The sequence below is a fragment of the Solea solea genome, chromosome 19, assembly GCF_958295425.1.
Source record: "Solea solea chromosome 19, fSolSol10.1, whole genome shotgun sequence".
In the NCBI taxonomy this organism is placed as follows: Eukaryota; Metazoa; Chordata; class Actinopteri; order Pleuronectiformes; family Soleidae; genus Solea; species Solea solea.
The window spans coordinates 16,165,259-16,183,118 of NC_081152.1; the positions used below are offsets into that span (position 1 = coordinate 16,165,259).

General features: G+C 41.6%; 1 protein-coding gene across 3 annotated transcripts in view; it reads left to right on the forward strand.

Annotated features, from left to right (window-relative positions):
• ank1b (ankyrin 1, erythrocytic b) overlaps nucleotides 1-17,860 on the forward strand; it is a 67,065-nt gene that overhangs the window by 39,175 nt on the left and 10,030 nt on the right. For all 3 annotated transcript variants that reach the window (XM_058616505.1, XM_058616506.1, XM_058616507.1), the window contains exons 15-40: nucleotides 183-281; nucleotides 526-723; nucleotides 932-1,030; nucleotides 1,467-1,565; nucleotides 1,791-1,988; nucleotides 2,185-2,283; nucleotides 2,417-2,515; nucleotides 2,719-2,817; nucleotides 3,277-3,369; nucleotides 3,590-3,662; nucleotides 3,835-3,855; nucleotides 5,706-5,829; nucleotides 6,026-6,089; nucleotides 6,342-6,454; nucleotides 7,591-7,815; nucleotides 8,123-8,277; nucleotides 8,491-8,702; nucleotides 9,910-10,114; nucleotides 10,213-10,309; nucleotides 10,414-10,642; nucleotides 11,552-11,680; nucleotides 12,942-13,061; nucleotides 13,620-13,704; nucleotides 16,491-16,565; nucleotides 16,652-16,783; nucleotides 17,004-17,162. In XM_058616505.1, coding sequence (XP_058472488.1) covers nucleotides 183-281; nucleotides 526-723; nucleotides 932-1,030; nucleotides 1,467-1,565; nucleotides 1,791-1,988; nucleotides 2,185-2,283; nucleotides 2,417-2,515; nucleotides 2,719-2,817; nucleotides 3,277-3,369; nucleotides 3,590-3,662; nucleotides 3,835-3,855; nucleotides 5,706-5,829; nucleotides 6,026-6,089; nucleotides 6,342-6,454; nucleotides 7,591-7,815; nucleotides 8,123-8,277; nucleotides 8,491-8,702; nucleotides 9,910-10,114; nucleotides 10,213-10,309; nucleotides 10,414-10,642; nucleotides 11,552-11,680; nucleotides 12,942-13,061; nucleotides 13,620-13,704; nucleotides 16,491-16,565; nucleotides 16,652-16,783; nucleotides 17,004-17,162 — 3,301 coding nt within the window. The remainder of the gene's footprint in view (nucleotides 1-182; nucleotides 282-525; nucleotides 724-931; nucleotides 1,031-1,466; nucleotides 1,566-1,790; nucleotides 1,989-2,184; nucleotides 2,284-2,416; nucleotides 2,516-2,718; nucleotides 2,818-3,276; nucleotides 3,370-3,589; nucleotides 3,663-3,834; nucleotides 3,856-5,705; nucleotides 5,830-6,025; nucleotides 6,090-6,341; nucleotides 6,455-7,590; nucleotides 7,816-8,122; nucleotides 8,278-8,490; nucleotides 8,703-9,909; nucleotides 10,115-10,212; nucleotides 10,310-10,413; nucleotides 10,643-11,551; nucleotides 11,681-12,941; nucleotides 13,062-13,619; nucleotides 13,705-16,490; nucleotides 16,566-16,651; nucleotides 16,784-17,003; nucleotides 17,163-17,860) is intronic.

Here is a 17,860-nt window from a genome sequence, read left to right on the forward strand (position 1 = left end):
TCGCTCTGATTATTTTTTCTTTTAGAGTGGGTTGACCCCTCTGCATCTTGTAGCTCAGGAGGGTTTTATTGTTGGATTTGTTTTAATCATAAGTTAAATGCGGATTTTAAATCATAGATTTTTTTGTTGTTTGCAACTTACAATGTGTACATTGAATGTTGTGCGTGTTTTTTTTCCACCAGAAAGTGGAGACTCCTCTCCACATGGCCTCCAGAGCTGGACACTGTGAAGTTGCTCAGTTCTTGCTGCAGAATTCAGCACAAGTAGATGCCAAGGCTAAGGTATTTATGAGCTGTGAAGTTTTACTTAAATCATCACAACACGAAATACGCAGCATATGCTCGTATCTGTTGTTGTCACTCTGTTCTGTATATCTTGCTGGCTATTTCTTGTTGCTTTAAAACTCAAGTACACAATAACATTAGCTTACATCACTAACAGGTTAATTAGGGGCTTCTGACTTGTTGTCATTTTAATTTTTTCTTAAAACCCTGTTGAACCTCCTTCTCCTTCTTCTTCGTCCAGGATGACCAGACACCTCTACACTGTGCTGCTCGTATGGGCCACAAGGAGCTTGTCAAGCTGCTCATAGAGCACAAGGCCAACCCTGATTCTTCAACAACTGCTGGCCACACGCCCTTACACATTGCTGCACGTGAGGGACATGTACACACCATTCGAATGTTGCTGGACGCTGGGGCACAGCAGATCAAGATGACGAAGGTAGGGTAGATGCCTGCATGGAAGGATATTTCAACTGTAACTGGCACAAAAAAAACAATGTTAATGTACAGTTTTATTGCTGCTTGATGCTACTTTAGGTTCAGCTTCCAAACGATGAAAAAAAGACTACTTTCAAAAATAGCATGAGATATGAGATATGATAACTATGTAAAAAATAGCTCTGTGTGTCCTTCTTTCTTTTGAGCAGAAAGGCTTCACTCCCCTCCATGTGGCCTCTAAATATGGAAAGGTAGACGTAGCAGAGCTACTTTTGGAAAGAGGAGCTAATCCAAATGCAGCTGGGAAGGTGAGACAATCTGTGCTGCTTGTAGTTCCGATCTTTGTCGTACAGTGAGAAAGCCTGACCTCACTGGGATGGATGTCAGGCTGATTGATAGAATATCATGGCATGTGTTTTATGTTTTTTATATGTATGTGTGTGTACTTGTATTTGTTACCTCTTTATGGCATGAACACTGACCTTGTCAGTAGTCCTCATGGAGACCAGAACCTGGTTCTAATGAGGCAGACCTAATTTCTGAGGAAATGTGAATTTGTGGTTTGGTTAAAGCATTAACTGGTTATGGTTAAAGTTAAGGACAATGCTTTGTGTGGCTGTCCAAATGAATGGAAGTCATTGTAGTATCCTAAGAATAGCTGTGCAAACGTGTGTGTGGGTTTTTTGTATGTGTGTCTACTGTTTTATATATGTGCACATCTGTATGTGTATGTGTGTTTAACAGAATGGTCTGGCACCTCTTCATGTGGCCGTCCATCACAACAACCTGGATGTTGTTAGACTTCTGGTCAGCAAGGGAGGATCTGCACACAGCACAGCTCGAGTAAGACGCTCACATATGTGTACGTGCACATATGCGTGCACAGAACCTGTCACTGACACAATTACCAAAACAGACTGAAATTAGTCTCTTCCTAAAACTTACAGTAAATAACATGGTACGTCTTTGCTCCCTCACAACACCAGTCTAGTTAAATGTAAAATTAGAAAAGCAGGATCCCGAAAAAGATGGCGGTCTGCATCTGTTTGTCCTTGTTTCTCTCTACAGAATGGTTACACTCCCCTGCACATAGCAGCCAAGCAGAACCAGATGGAAGTGGCCAGTTGTCTACTGCAGAATGGGGCTTCACCCAATTCGGAGTCCCTCCAAGGCATCTCACCCCTGCACCTGGCTTCACAGGAGGGACGGCCTGACATGGTGGCTCTGCTCATCTCCAAACAGGCCAACGTAAATCTGGGAAACAAGGTACAACAGAAGACTGGATCAAAAATGCGTCAGTCTCGGGTGAAATGTAATATGCGTGGTTATGATTGCAAGGATGTTTGAGGATGAAAAGTATGGTTGTGTGACCAGACTTTATTATATCCACCAAAACAGACAAACATTAAAATACTGTTAAATGAAGACATACTGCTCATTGCTCTGGTTGTTTTTCTTTTAGAGTGGACTGACCCCTCTGCATCTTGTAGCTCAGGAGGGTCATGTGGGCATCGCTGACACACTGGTCAAGCAGGGAGCCTCTGTATATGCTGCTTCAAGGGTGAGTCCATGTCTACTTCAAGAATAAGTTCAATATGGCACAAAGATGTTATTGAATTATTAGGAAGCATCATTTTATATATTATACCATGATGCTACTGAACAACTGCAAACCCGCTTTCTTGTCCTCTCAGATGGGTTACACACCCCTTCATGTGGCCTGTCACTATGGCAACATCAAGATGGTAAAGTTCCTTCTGCAGCAGCAGGCTCATGTGGACAGCAAGACAAGGGTAATTGTCATTATTCGATTTGGCCCTTTTTGATTAGCAGGTTCAAGCCACTAGCTATTAGTGGTTGTATGTCCTTGTTTGTTTAACCACCAGTGATTAGTTAATGAATATGGGCAGACTGATGGGAGCCACATTTTGGTGCCAAAATCATAGATTGAAACGCTGCTAGCTTTGCTGAACTTTCTCCCCTCCTATTTTCTCAGATGGGCTATACCCCTCTCCACCAGGCGGCTCAGCAGGGCCATACTGATATTGTCACCCTGCTCTTGAAACATGGTGCCCAGCCCAATGAGATCACATCGGTGAGACACAGACTTAATGCCTTATTATCTAAGTCATCTGCAAGCATCTCCAGTTGCTATGTATTTTCTCCTGCATATATTGAGTAAATATTCTCAATTAATTAATGTGTTGCAAATGACCACATCTAAAATTCCACAAAATACCACTGGATTATGGATTATGTTATGATAAATGTCTCGCTTTGTTATGTTCCTTGTGTTTTTGTTGACATCTATAGGTTTGCATTTTCATTTTTTCCTTTAAATTGTATTAAACACTTTTCTTTGCATTCCTTTAATGTACTGTTTACTGACTGCTTTTCGTGTCTGTACAGTGACAAACGTTTAAAAAGTGTATCACATTATGACATTTCCATTTACTGTATCTGACGAAATGGTATTATATAATTTACTGCAAATATAGATCAAACCAAAGTATTAATACATTTTGTGTGATCTCTCTCGTCCTATTCTGTACAGAATGGGACGTCTCCTCTCGGCATTGCAAAGCGGCTGGGTTACATCTCGGTCATTGACGTGCTGAAGCTGGTTACCGAGGAGTCTGTTTCCACGGTGAGCAACACATCATGCTTGGTCTGCATGGTGACACTAATGCGCACAGAAGTAGCCTTGACACACTGTGACTCAGGTGTTCAATAAAATAATTTCCTTGTCTCGATCAGGTTCGGCTCCGTCCACTGTTTGCAAACTGAGTCTGTGTTTTCCGTCTGTTTTTCTGCTCCATCTCACTCTCCAACACGTCTCACTTCCAACCTCCCCCTGCTCTTAACAGATCACTACAGAGAAGCATCGCATGAGTTTCCCTGAGACAGTGGATGAGATTTTGGATGTTTCAGAGGATGAAGGTATGCTTTTAGATTTCATTACATTAAACACATCACAGATACAGCTTTGATAATTTATTTTCAGCTGTGACTCTGGTTGGAGAAGACTGTTTTTGGAGATATTCTGACATATCAAAGTGTATTTAAATGTATATGTGACTGTTTATAACACCTTTCCCCATTTGTTTTGTAGGGGTTGCCCAGCTAACGTTAGGTAGGACTGTGTCTGTATCGTGGCTAGTGACCTTGTGCCTTCACTGCAGTTGTACTTGTCATTTTCTCTGTGCGTCACTAATTGTCTTTCTTATCAGTTCCTCTGAGTCTGTTCTCAACTCCAGCCCTGTTTGCTTTTCTCTCTTTGTCCTCTCTACTGTTGTTCTCTTCTGCTCAGAGATTTATTTAAATGAAAAAATGTGCCTCTTTTTTTCATCGGCATGTAGTCACAACATTTTCCTTATTTTTTTGCCGGTGTGCAGTGCACATCTGTTCATGGTCTCATTATTAACAGAAGTCCAGTATCCCAGCATTCAAATGATAAATGGCCTCCTTCCAATTCAGCAGCATTGCAGTTATTCCTACTTCTAACAGCCTAATTGATCACTGGGCTGTTACACACGCCGAGACCCAGCTGTGGCACTTCCACAAACACAAAATTATTGTCTGTGCCTTTGTCGCTCTGCTTTAAAGAAATCGAATCAAATCAGGGAAACTTTTAAAACATAATTTAAAAAGTTTTCATACACACGCTTCATATCCGATGTTTGCTTTGTGCTGCATTTCTTTTAATTGCTTTAAAAAACTATCCCCAACGATACTTTTGATGTATCCTGTCGCTGAAGCAGAGCCGGTGTTTTCCATGGTAACTGGACACTAATCACCTGTTACCTCGAGGACAAGTTATGGGATTTGTGTTATATTTAGATATAAAGAGAGTTAAATAGACTTTTTTAGTGTTAATTCAAAACTGCTGGACTACTTTACTGTATGTGAATATCACGTTAGAACAATGCGATGCAACAGTGTATTGAAACAGTTTCAGTGTTACTTGAACACTGTTCGATTTACTCAGTATTTTGGGATGGGAGGATGACCTATAGCTAATGTACACTAGCATATTTAGCCACTCCATTAACTATGTTGCTACAGAGGGCTGAAAAACACAGAGGCATATCAGTGTTAGCACAGTGATAAGGTCAGTCACGTTTGGTTAAAGGAGGTGGACTATAATTTTATTTATTCATAGGCAGACCAAACCTGGGTTTATGCTGTTGCTGCTTTGAGCTTGTTTTGCCACTTCTACTTCATACATTCCACCCTTAATCATTTCTCCAGTGCCTCCAGGAACAAGGCGTATATGCCTATGCTCATAATTATGTGTTTTAAATATCATTTTGTGATTATGATTTCAATATCATTCTTTCTTAATAATTGATTTATTTTCTCCCACACAGAAACAACCATCACCACATGTGATTTCATCTTTAATGGGCATGCTCACTAAAAACAAAAACAAAAAAAGCTGTTTCAGGTGCTTCGCAGTTTGCCGCCCATGCACTGTCCTAAACTGTGTTGATATTCACTGTCTTACCAATCTTCTTCTTCTTTTATTCCTTTGGTTTCCATTTTGCTCTCGATGTTCTCAGTGTGACTCCATTGCTTGGACTAAATACCTGTGTGTCTGAAATTGCTTTGTGACCATCTTTTTTCTGTGGTTTCGTGAAGATGAAGGGAACTACTGCTTCTGCATTTGAGGAATTTAATGAAGTGACATTACTTTGATTGAAGTAGCGAAGTCAGGCACAATTCAACATACTGTCACTTGTAAATAAATCATTAAAATTAGTCACTATGTGCAGAGGAAAAAAATAATTCCATTGGCTTAGATTAAGAAACTCATGTTTTATGATCGAGCAGAAGAACTAGAGAGTTGAATTCAGCGTCATTTTGCCCTGTGGTCTAGTCCTAATTGTTTATGTGCTTTATTTTTTTGTCTTCTTTACCCATCACTGTTTCTCCAATTTCCCTCCTTTTCCCAAATTCCTCACCTTGTTGTTTTGCCCACAGGTGACGAGTTGCTCGGGATGGATGGAGCACGCTACTTGAAGCTTGACGACTTCAAGGATCAGGATGATGACTTCCTGTCCCCCAAGAAGACTCTAAGAGACTTTGAGGGTGGCATGGGTACCACGTAAGTCCCATATGTATAATGTGCATTACTCACAAATAAACAAAGTAAGAACGTAGAATAACTTTGTTCTAGCCATTGGATGTCTGGCATAGAACATTTTTGAATTATAAGAAACAGCAGGATGAGATGAACTCATTTTTCTTAGAGTTTTCTTTTATAGAATTATAGTCACATATTCTGACTTCTTCTACCACAGGCCGTATTCTCCTGCTATTCCCAGGATTCCTTGTGTGTCCCCAGAAACAGTTCTCTTAGATCAGGTAGGCTTAACCATGATGTTTAGCACATCCATGACTTATTTTGAAGCCTGTGTCATGTTATCAAAGACAGATATTAACTTGTAAAAGTATATTTTTTTCTCTCATTCTTTTTATTGTGCTTTCTTTTTCTTTCCCTCTCTGTGCATCTCTTTTACTGTCATCCCTTCTCACTATTCTCGGTCTTAAGCTTCTCGGTCATGGTTATTTTACCGCGTCTTAAATTTTCATTTCTTTCTCTCTTTCTGACCTCAGCACACCCCCATCCCTCTGTCAAAGGAGTATGATGAAGACTCTCTTATCCCAAGCAGTCCTGCTACAGAGACTTCAGATAATGTCAGCCCCGTGGCCAGCCCTATTCACACCGGGTGAGCTAATAAAACATTTAGCACCCTGTTGATCCTCATATTTTATTTTATTTGTGCTAAATTGGATTTTTTTTTTTATTACTATCTTATTATGAAGACTTCTTTAAAGATTACACAAGGCCTGGTGTTAAAAATGTAATTTAAAAGGACAGCATGAACACAAGGACACTGGAGGTGAAGTCAAAGGAAAAATGTTATGAAAAGTGTGGCTGCACAGTCGTTGCTGCACTTAACGGAATCATCTTTCTTCCTTTATGGTCACTCGTCAGCATCATGGATCATCCCTGGCCTCAAATCATCAGCAGTGACAAATCATTAGTGATGATGATGAAGAGTGACCCAAGACTGAACCACAGATACTCAAAAAAAAAAAAAAACCCTCATATTCGTTACAGGTGGATGATTTTATTACATGTTTAGGATCATGAAGTACTGTGGTCGTTCCACTTTGTATATGGTGGCAACTCATAAACAGCTTGTTGTTAAGGTTAATGCAGCATGATGTGAATTTATTAAGTCTGTCCAGTCACAATTTATGCAAAGCACAGTGAGTCAGCATTTGTAAAGTGGAATATGAAGGATGGTGTATGGAAAATTAGAACTCATGAGAGAAGAGTAGTTGCCCCGGTGCACACAGCAACACACACACACACACACACACAGGTTTGTGCAGCTGTTCTTCGTAGGACACTGCATTGACTTGCATTCATTTATGCAGCCTTAATAAAGCATTATCCCTTACTGACTAACCCTAACCTTAACCTAACTACAACTCAAATCTTAGCCCTAAAACTTAACCAGTTCCTCAGAAATTAGGTTTTGCTTTTGGTTTTGGTCTTAATGAGTGTGCCAGAAAAGGTCCTAAAGAGGTAACAAAGACAAGTGCACACACACATACATACAATAGAGTTATATACAGCATTCTCAGTCAGGACATAATGCACCCTCAACTACCACAACTAAATACTTAATTGAGGATCAGCCAAAATGTCCTCACGAGAACAAAAAACCCTCAAAAAGACAGGTTTGAGTCTAAATGTGTTCTCACAGCTGACCACAGACATGTACACATATACACACAGCTTAAGTGAGCTGAACTCATTAATAAAAGTGCCGTGTCACTGTATGACCCCCAGCTTCCTGGTGAGCTTCATGGTGGACGCTCGAGGAGGCTCCATGCGTGGCAGCAGACACCACGGTCTCCGGGTCATCATTCCTCCTCGCACCTGCGCTGCGCCCACACGCATCACTTGCCGCCTGGTCAAACCGCAGAAACTGACCACACCTCCTCCACTGGTGGAAGGGGAGGGGCTTGCTTCCCGTATCATCTCTCTGGGGCCTTCCAGTATGCAGTTTCTTGGGTGAGTTAAAGTTGTTTTTGTAAAGGAATTTAAAAAATACTGAGTTGATGTGAAATGAAAATATGAAAGCATTTATAAATATTCTTAGGACGCAACAAAAATATTTATAACTTAAAGCTTGATAAAATTTGATTTTACAGATTATACTGCATATAAAATGAAGTTTGTCATGGATATTCTGCCATCTAGTGGACAATGTTAGATCTACATATCTCATGTATAGTTTTACAAGCTTTGTTTCTTTTTGCATTTAAATGCAAAAAAACTAAATAAAGATTTTTAATGCAAGCTGTTGTTTCTAACACAGGCCAGTAATCGTGGAAATCCCTCACTTTGCCTCAATGGGCCGAGGGGACCGAGAGCTTGTGGTCCTCCGCAGCGAAAACGGCTCCGTTTGGAAGGAACATCGCAATCGCTATGGCGACGAAGTGTTGGAAACTATCCTGAATGGCATGGATGAAGGTCAGTTTGACAACAATCACTCTCTCTGTGAGACCTTGCATAGACTTAGTCTTGATATATGACGCTGTGGCTGCAGAACAAGGACAGGTGCCTTTTTATAGGAGGATTGTACAAAGATTGACATAGACGAACAGTGATGTCGGCTCACTCATGCTCATATTATGGTTCTAATGGTTCATAATAATGCTCTTGTTTCCTCTGTCCCCTCTGTAGACCTGGAGAGTCATGATGAGCTGGAGAAGAAGAGAATCCGTCGCATCATCTCCACTGACTTCCCACTCTACTTTGCCGTGGTTTCCCGCATTCAGCAGGAGAGTGACCTGATCGGTCCGGAGGGTGGCCGACTGAGCTGCACACTGGTGCCACACGTCGAGGCCATCTTCCCCGAGACGGCCGTCACCAAAAGAGTGAGACTGGGACTGCAGGTAAGCAGAGGACTTCCAGTATATCAGTGGATAGACAAAGAAGGAAAGATATGAGAAGGCAGGAATAAACCATACATACATCCCCACGTTTCATAATTGCTTATCTGTTTATTATTTTGCTCTTGAAGACAATCTGGTGTTTTTTTTATGAATCGCAGAGCACAGATGTTGGAATTATACATCTGATTATCAATCTGTGATTCAGTGGACTGTGCCACACACATTTACCTGCCACATTTTCTGTTTGTCTTGTAATCTTTATGAGCTGAAGTTATTTGACATATTTCAAGTCTAACACCGATGTTCTGTTCGACAAATGATACGTACACTTTAATGCTGATTATTATTATGATTCATCTGCTTTGACTGGACATTTGTGAATTTATAATGACCCGAAATTGATTTGAATACATTTAAACACTGATATAGTTAGTGTTCATATGGTTTGTTCAGATTTTTGTTTTACTATTAATAACTATTAATGATATAATCTTGCAGGATAATGCACTACTTAACATGAAGTGGTGTGCTGTACTGCAGTGTGCTTTACTTGTAACGTGGTGTCTGTCCTGCCAAACTGGAGCTTTTTGTCAAATGTATGGTCGACTCACTCTTCGAGATGTCTACACACACAGTCTCTTTTCAAACTTCACCTCTGCTATTTTGACAAATTATGGGTTCGCCATTTTCGTTTTTTTGTACACTGCGTTGTACTCTGTTTCTGTGTTTGTCAAAGTAGCAAGCTGTCATGGTGCTGATGTTGTCTGAGGAAATTGCATGCGTGCAAGTCTTGCTTTGCCTTATGCTGCTATGTTTATGTTTTCCCTGTTTTTTTTATCCAGCCATTCATCCCTCCTCAGTTCCCTGATTTAAGTTGTGAGCCACACTGACCGAGCTGATGCACTGATCTGAGTTGGGTCAGTTGTGAAATTTGAATGGGTTGCATGTGTGAGTATGGGCTGTGAGTTTGATGTTTCTGTCTCCTGCACAAGAACTGTCCTGTTTTGTATCCTCTCTACGCTTTTCCTGTCCTCTTGAATGACTTTTATCTATTTTAGCTTTTATACTGTGCTTGTGCTTGAATTTTTATCTTGCATATTTATACCTCTGCCTTCTGTTCAACTCCTTATATCTTATTCTTGTTTTGTTTTTTTCCCCTTTTCCTGCTTAACTCCTTTTTTTTTTGCCCTCACCACCTCCACTACAGGCACAGCCAATCCCTGATGAACTGCTGACACGACAGCTTGGAAACCAGGCGACCTTCAGCCCAGTGGTCACCATCGAACCACGCCGACGCAAATTCCACCGTCCAATCGGACTGCGCATCCCATTGCCACCATCATGGAAGGAGAGTCCCAGGGATGCCGGGGAGGGTGATACCACCAGCTTACGCCTCCTGTGCAGTGTCATTGGTACAAATGACTTTGAAGATTGTCTTTTAGTTGAGTTTTCTGAGTTTTGACCTTATTTATCAGAGCACAAATGATACAGTGTGGTTGTTGTGCCTCAGGTGGAACAGCACCAGCTCAGTGGGAGGACATCACTGGAACCACAAAGCTGATGTACGCCAATAACTGTGCGAGCTTTACCACTAATGTGTCTGCAAGGTGAGCACCTCACCAGAAACCTGGATAAGCTTTCTTCCCCCCCCCCCCCCTTCCCCATGTCATTAATACAACCTGCCACATTTCGTCTCTTTTATTCCATCCAGATTCTGGCTGGCAGACTGTCCCCGCACAGCAGAGGTTGTGACCTTTGCCAACTTGCTGTACCGGGAGTTAATGGCTGTGCCATATATGGCCAAGTTTGTTATTTTCGCCAAGATGAATGAAGCCCGCGAAGGACGCTTGCGTTGTTATTGCATGACAGACGACAAGATGGACAAGACGCTGGAGCTGCACGAAAACTTCACTGAAGTGGCTCGCAGTCGAGATATCGAGGTTTGAATTGAAGCATACCATATGAAGAGTCAGAGAATTTTAGTTGTCTACTTTTAGGCAGTTAGCTCCTAATTATGTATATCATCTATCATTCACTTATTTCATATATTGGTGGATGACACTTCTAGTTAGTCACATAAAAAGAGGAGATTTTTGTTTGTACTTTGGTTAATTATATGTTGTATATCTCTCTTTTACGTAACTTGTACAGACTGTATCCAGGAAATTCTGGAGCTGCTTGGTGCTGGAACAGCAACAGCTGTGTTTGGCACATGCAGACAGGGGTTTAGGCAAATTTCAATATCAGACAATCAACTCAACTTGTAATTATAGACCAAATTTAAAAACAACCAAGGTTGACCAAAGTGCTGTGCGGACTGATGTCAAAAACATACAGCAAAAAAAACGATACCGTGCATATAAAAGCACATCAAAGCAGACAAACGGGAGTCCAGCTCAACAATTAAACGCCAAGGAGAAAAGGTAGGTTTTTAGAAAAGATTCAAATAGCTCAAAAGACTGGGCACATCTGAGGTCCCGGGGCAGGTAATTCCAAAGCCGAGGAGCTAACCTTGGCACTCTGACTGGAGCGTGTATGTGCAGCAGTTTAGCCAGGTGCCAGCCCATTTAATGATTAAATTAATTAAAAACAAACAAGAACATTTTAAAATCAATCCGAAAGTGTACTGGTAGCCAGTAATCATGTTTATGATCAGCCAAAATTGCAGCTAGTATCACTGTCACTGCTGGTTTTGCTGACATTGTTTCTGAAGTGTTTTCTACCTTACAGGGGAGTCACTTTGTCTTTATAAAGTATGTTAATGACATTGATCTGTTGTTGTATGAGGGTCGAATCATTATCACATGCTTTTCTGATTTATCTTGTCACCTGTACCATTTATTTCCCAGCTGTTGGAGGGCATGCCGCTGCACCTGGAGTGTTCTGGGAACCTTGTGCCCATCAGGAAGGCCACGCAACAGCCGCGCAGCTTCAGCTTCCAGGCCTTCAGAGATAACAGACTGCCTGTCTCTGTCAAGGTCTGTCTCTGTCTCACTGCTCACATGCCTGCTTTTCTGTCACTCACTATTCATACACAGTACTGTGCTTGTGATCGTATTGTTGTTGGGTTCAGTGTGTCCTGTTGTTGTTAGTCAGTTTCCCTGCTGATCACCCAGACAACCTGTTCACATGCTGGTTTTTGTGCATACTGTGATATCTGTGAGCTAAACTCAGTGTGTCTCAACATTAGCATGTTAAAAACTCAGATAACAGTGCTGTGTTTCCTTGGCACTTACTTACCATCACAGAAACACCAAACTACATCTGAGAAGCCATGCAATTGTTTATATAATTACATTCATTAAAGTCCAAGCAGTAAGTCTTAGTTTGGCGGTACAGTATATGAATAAATGTTGTTTTTGATAACTTTTGATATATTTCACATACATTACACTGGATGATGTGTATGTCTCTTCATCTTTTAAATTGTCAAATATTTATTTTTTTATTTTTGACCAAATTAAAAGATAATTTTACTTTATGTTTTTATTTTTTAATGTATCCCTTTGGTCATCTTCTCTTGCACTTTATCTGTGTTTCCATATGTATGTGCCTCTTCATAGTTGTCATTTTTCTTTTCTTTTTTCATTAATTCAATTTCGGGTAATTTATCTCCTAGTCACTGTGTTTCTGTCCATGTCCATCCCTTAATACTTTTCAACATGAATACGTTGATGAATATACTTTAATTGTGGTTGCGTATCTACCTGTCAAACCCACTCAGGTAACTGTTTGCATGTCCTGTGACTCCCTCACTTTCTTGGCTTGCCCTCCTATCTTGCGGCCTTGCCTGTCTCTATGTGTCTGTCTCACTGTCTCTCTTTCTTTCTCTCACGGGTCACTCTGTAACTGTCTGGTCTGACAGACGTCCAGGTAAAATGTGCAGGTAAATCTCTCCTCCTCGCCTGCCTGTGGACTGCTTCCATCCCTGTTTCCCCCTGCTTCTCGTCCCATGTTACTGCGCCACATGATCCAAACATTGTGGAGGGATCTAATACCTTTTTTGATCTGTCTTTATTTTCCCTTCTCTTCCTTTCTCATTCACTTTCTCTCTTAACCTGACTCTTCCTTTCACTTGTTTCCTATCCTCTTTGCTTCATCTCTCCTTGCTTACTCCTTTTACCAACCTATCCTGTCCTCTATCTTCTTTCTCTATATCCCTGCTGTTTTCTCTGTCCATATTCTCCTTCCTTTGTCTCGTCCTCTCTCCTCTCTCCATCTGTCTTTTCTTGATACCAGGTCAGAGATAGCAACAAAGATACCACTGGCTTTTTATCCTTTCTGAGGAAGTGCACCAAGTATGAGGACACACAGCACGTCCTGTGTAACCTTAACATAGCAATGCCACCTTGTGTCAAGGTAAGGACTTACAAAATCTGAATTTTACCTACATGTCTATGTATTTGATGAGTTTTCCAGATGAGATCACATTTTACTAAAGTAAATTAAACTAAATTAAACACACTAGTTGATGTCATCACTTGTAGAACAATCGATTGGCTGGAGGACAGACTGTATATTATATTATTATTAATGGTAAGTCTCTCATAATTTGGCCTGGGCAGTGACTGTTTAAATAGGTCAAGTTTAAAATCTATTATAAGCGTGGCAAATGGTTGCATATATACCAAAATTATCGTACAATTTGACCTTAACAGAAATCTGTTAAATGATCATGCAAACCCAAAATCAGGTGACACAGTTTAGATTCTGTTTGAGCAAGTGAACAGAAAAAAAAGATTTTGACTTTTATTTGGCTTTTGATTTGACTGATCGGTTGATAGTCTTTGCTTTTCATTATTAGTTATCATTATTTTTTCATTTACAGGGTTGGAAACTACTACCTTACTGACATGCCAGATATAAATCTAAATGTAGGAATAATGTGACTTTTGTTCTTGTTATCTATTCCGAAAGGTTGCTGGAAGTGAGGAGCGCAGAAGAACTTTAACCCCTCTTGCCCTGAGAGAGCGCTACAGCGCTCTGAACGAGTCTGGAGGAGGTGAGTCATCCACCGCCTGATCCTCAGCCCTCTCCGGATATAAACGCGGCGGAGATGGACACTGAATGTTGCACTGCCCTTTTTACCCAAAACCCTCTGCTTCCTACTCTCTATTTTCCCTTATCTGTCTTGGGTGTACGCATGGCACACAGACCGAGCCTTGGATGCAATGCACTGCTCCTCAGTATGACCCAGACTTGCAGACTTGCAGTGCAGTTGAAGCGAATCTGGCTGAATGTGCGACCAAAACACGAGCAAAGATTTCACAACAATTTCCCAAAATGGCTCCATGGCACTTGGCTAAATAGCCTCTTCTTCTTTCCTCAGTGTCCTGGTAGCTATGACAACCAATGAATGACTAATGTGATTGGTTTTGCATGGCGCTGGTGTCTCCACTGCGACCTCCAATGGCATGGCAGCAGATGCTGTTTGCGTTAGCAGCGTAGCTTAGCACTGGAAATGAGCAGGAACTCGCAGTGGAGCTAGACAGAGGAGCCCTGATACTGGCCTGTGGTTAATAAACAGATTCAAGATGGCCATTCTGGTCATGTGACACCAATAGTGGGTGGGATTGAAGGGGAAAGGCCTTTTCTGTCTATCAAATACACAGCGCTGCTACATTGCACCTCAGTCCCTCTGTAACAGTTTCTGAATGCTACTTTGATTGCTGGGACTAGCACTGGAATGATATTGTAACAGCACCTGGCACATATGATGTGCTGACCACAAGGATTAACTGGACAAAAACATTGTTGTCCTGGCACTGCTTATTTCCTTCAACAGAGCAGTGCTTTTGTCAAGGTAAGTATTTTAGGAATACAAAAAAATATAATACTTATTACTTTTTACCTGCTAAGTTCAAAACACTGACAGCTACTTTTACACATGTATATGTATTATGGCCCAATAGGTAGGTAGAGGTGGCAAAGGCCAAACAAAGGGCATATGATGACTTGTATGCTAGGTTGGAAAGTAAGGAGGGAGAGAATGATTTATACAGGTTGACAAAACAGAGAGATAGAGATGGGAAAGATGTCCAGCAGGTTTGGGTGATTAAGGATAGAGAGGGACATGTGTTGACAGGTGCCACAGAAGTAATGGGAAGATGGAAAGAGTACTTTGAAGAGCTAATGAATGAGGGAAATGAAAGAGAGCAAAGGGTAGAAGAGGTGACTACTGTGAACCATGAAGTAGCAGAGATTAATAAAGATGAAGTGAGGGGGGCATTGAAGAGGATGAAGAATGGAAAGGCAGTTGGTCCCAATGATATACCTGTGGAAGTATGGAAGTGTCTAGGAGAGGAGGCAGTAGAGTTTCTGGTTAGATTATTCAACAGGATCTTAGAGAGTGAGGGGATGCCTGAGGAATGGAGAAGAAGTGTGATGGTGCCCATTTTTAAGAATAAGGGAGATGTTCAGAATTGCAGTAACTATAGAGGAATAAAGTTGATGAGCCATACAATGAAGTTATTGGAAAGAGTAGTGGAAACTAGACTGAGAGCAGAAGTCAGCATTTGTGAGCAACAGTATGGTTTCATGCCTAGAAAGAGTACTACAGATGCAGTATTTGCTTTAAGAATGCTGGTAGAGAAATACAGAGAAGGTCAGAGGGAGCTGCATTGTGCCTTTGTAGATCTGGAAAAAGCCTATGACAGGGTGTCGAGAGAGGAACTGTGGTACTGTATGAGGAAGTCTGTAGTGGCAGAGAAGTATGTTAGACTGGTGCAGGACATGTATGCCAACTGTGAGACAGCGGTGAGGTGTGCTATAGGTGTGACAGAGAAGTTCAAGGTGGAGGTGGGACTACATCAGGGTTCGGCTCTGAGTCTCTTCTTGTTTCCGGTGGTGATGGACAGACTGACACATGAGGTTAGACAGGAATCTCCATGGACTATGATGTTTGCAGATGACATTGTGATCTGTGGTGAGAGCAGAGACCAGGTTGAGGAATAGCTCGAGATATGCTTTAGAAAGGAGAGGAATGAAGGTTAGTCAGCAAGACAGAATATATGTGTGTGAATGAGAGGAACCCAAGTGGAACCATGAGGCTACAGGGAGTGGAGATAAAGTAGGTGGAGGATTTTAAGTATTTAGGGTCAACAGTCCAGAGCAGTGGAGATTGTGGAAAAGAGGTGAAGAAATGTGTTCAAGCTGGTTGGAATGGGTGGAGAAAAGTGTCAGGGGTAATGTGTGATAAAAGAGTATCAGCCAGAATGAAAGAAAAGATATACAGGACAGTGGTGAGACCAGCGATGCTGTATGGTCTAGAGACAGTGGCACTGAGAAAAAGACAGGAAGCAGAGCTGGAGGTAGCAGAGATGAAGATGTTGAGGTTCTCTTTGGGAGTGACGAAGATGGATAGGATCAGGAATGAGTCAATCAGAGGAACAGCACATGTTAGATGTTTTGGAGACATGGTCAGAGAGGCCAGAATGAGATGGTTTGGTGATGTACAGAGGAGGGATAGTGAGTATATTGGTAGAAGGATGCTGGGGTTGGAACTGCCAGGCAGGAGGTCTAGAGGAAGACCAAAGAGAAGGTTTATGGATGTAGTGAAGAGGACATGAAGTAAGTTGGTGAGAGAGAGGGGGATACAGAGAACAGGGTTAGATGGAGGAGGTTGATTCACTGTGGTGATCCATGAAGGGAGCAGCCAAAAGGAAAAGAAGAAGAAGATGTATTATGGCCCAATAGAGTCAGAGCTACAGTTTCCTCAGCTCAGTAGAGCTACTCTTTTTCAGTTTTCAGTTTTAGGTGTTCCTTAACGTAGTGTTTTTGTCTCTTCAGCCACAGTTAATGCCATGGAGAGGACAGAGATCAAAATTAACATCATATCTGAACAGCTGGGTTTGAGTTGGGCAGGTTAGTCACTTATAATATTGTACATGTCTTTCTTTCCTCCTCTTCTTTGTGTGTATTTATTCACCTGCTTGCTCTCCTCTTCGCAGAGTTGGCACGAGAGCTTCACTTTGGTGTGGACGACATCAACAGGATCCGTGTGGAAAATCCCAACTCTCTGCTGGACCAGAGCTCTGCCCTGCTCAACCTGTGGGTGAGCAGAGAAGGCAAGAGGGCCAAGAGTAAGTGCAACATTGTCCCCGAGGCCGGTTTCACAGTGGATATGTGTACAGTGTCTGATCTAATAACTAGGGCTCTTCAGTATGAAGCTGTGCATCTGTCTGTGCTGCCCTTTTAAAAATATCCATCATAAAACTTCCCATCTTTCCTGAACTTGCTTCTTTATCTCCTTCTGCACTCTGTCTCCCCCTCTCTTTTACCGTTGCTGTGTTCCCATCTCAGTGGAGAGTCTTTACGCCGCACTGAGGAACATCGACCGCGCGGACATCGTGAAGTCTCTTGAGGGTCAGGCTCCGCAGCCAGCACCCGGTTCTTTAGAGGAGGGAGCATGTCGACTCAGCAACCGTGACTCCACGCTGCTGTCACCGAGTGTCATCAATGGTAAGACGCACTTAAACACGTCGCAAACCGCACACACATCATGCCTTGTTCAAAACAGTATGTTGATCAGTGGTCAGTGGATTTTAACTTTAAAAGAAAGTGATTTCATATATTCAACCACATAAATATGTGACCTTTTATGAATTGTCTCCGCTCTCAGTAAGAGAAAAGATGATTAATGATGTTGTGAGTGAGAATACTTAGTCATCAGTGTATAGGGGCAGATATAAAGCTCATTATTTCATATTATTTGATTATTTTTAGTTGATCTGTAACGATCAGAAGATAAGATCATTACAGATTACACCCAGATTATTTTGGTCAGTCAAACTAATTCTATTTGAGTAAGTATTTGAGCAAAAGGAAGCCATATTTACTCAAACAGAACTAGTGGTCATCACATGCAAGTAAAGACAACACTATATGTTGCCTTGAGTGTGGGTAACAGCATTTTTACCTTGTTTCTGTTGCTCCACAAGAGATCACGGACACAAGGCCACCGCGCCTAGTGCACAAGCCACGAGTTATTAGACCCCCGTTTTTCAGAAGGGGTAAGTTGAAGGGGCTGCATGGTGGTTTGCTACTCATGTAAACGAAAGCAGTGAGGATGCTGATGATGATGATGATGGAGCTCAAATCATGTTTTAATAAGGTCTGAGGAATGGTGTCATTCTCTCACCATGAACCACCAGCCTTTT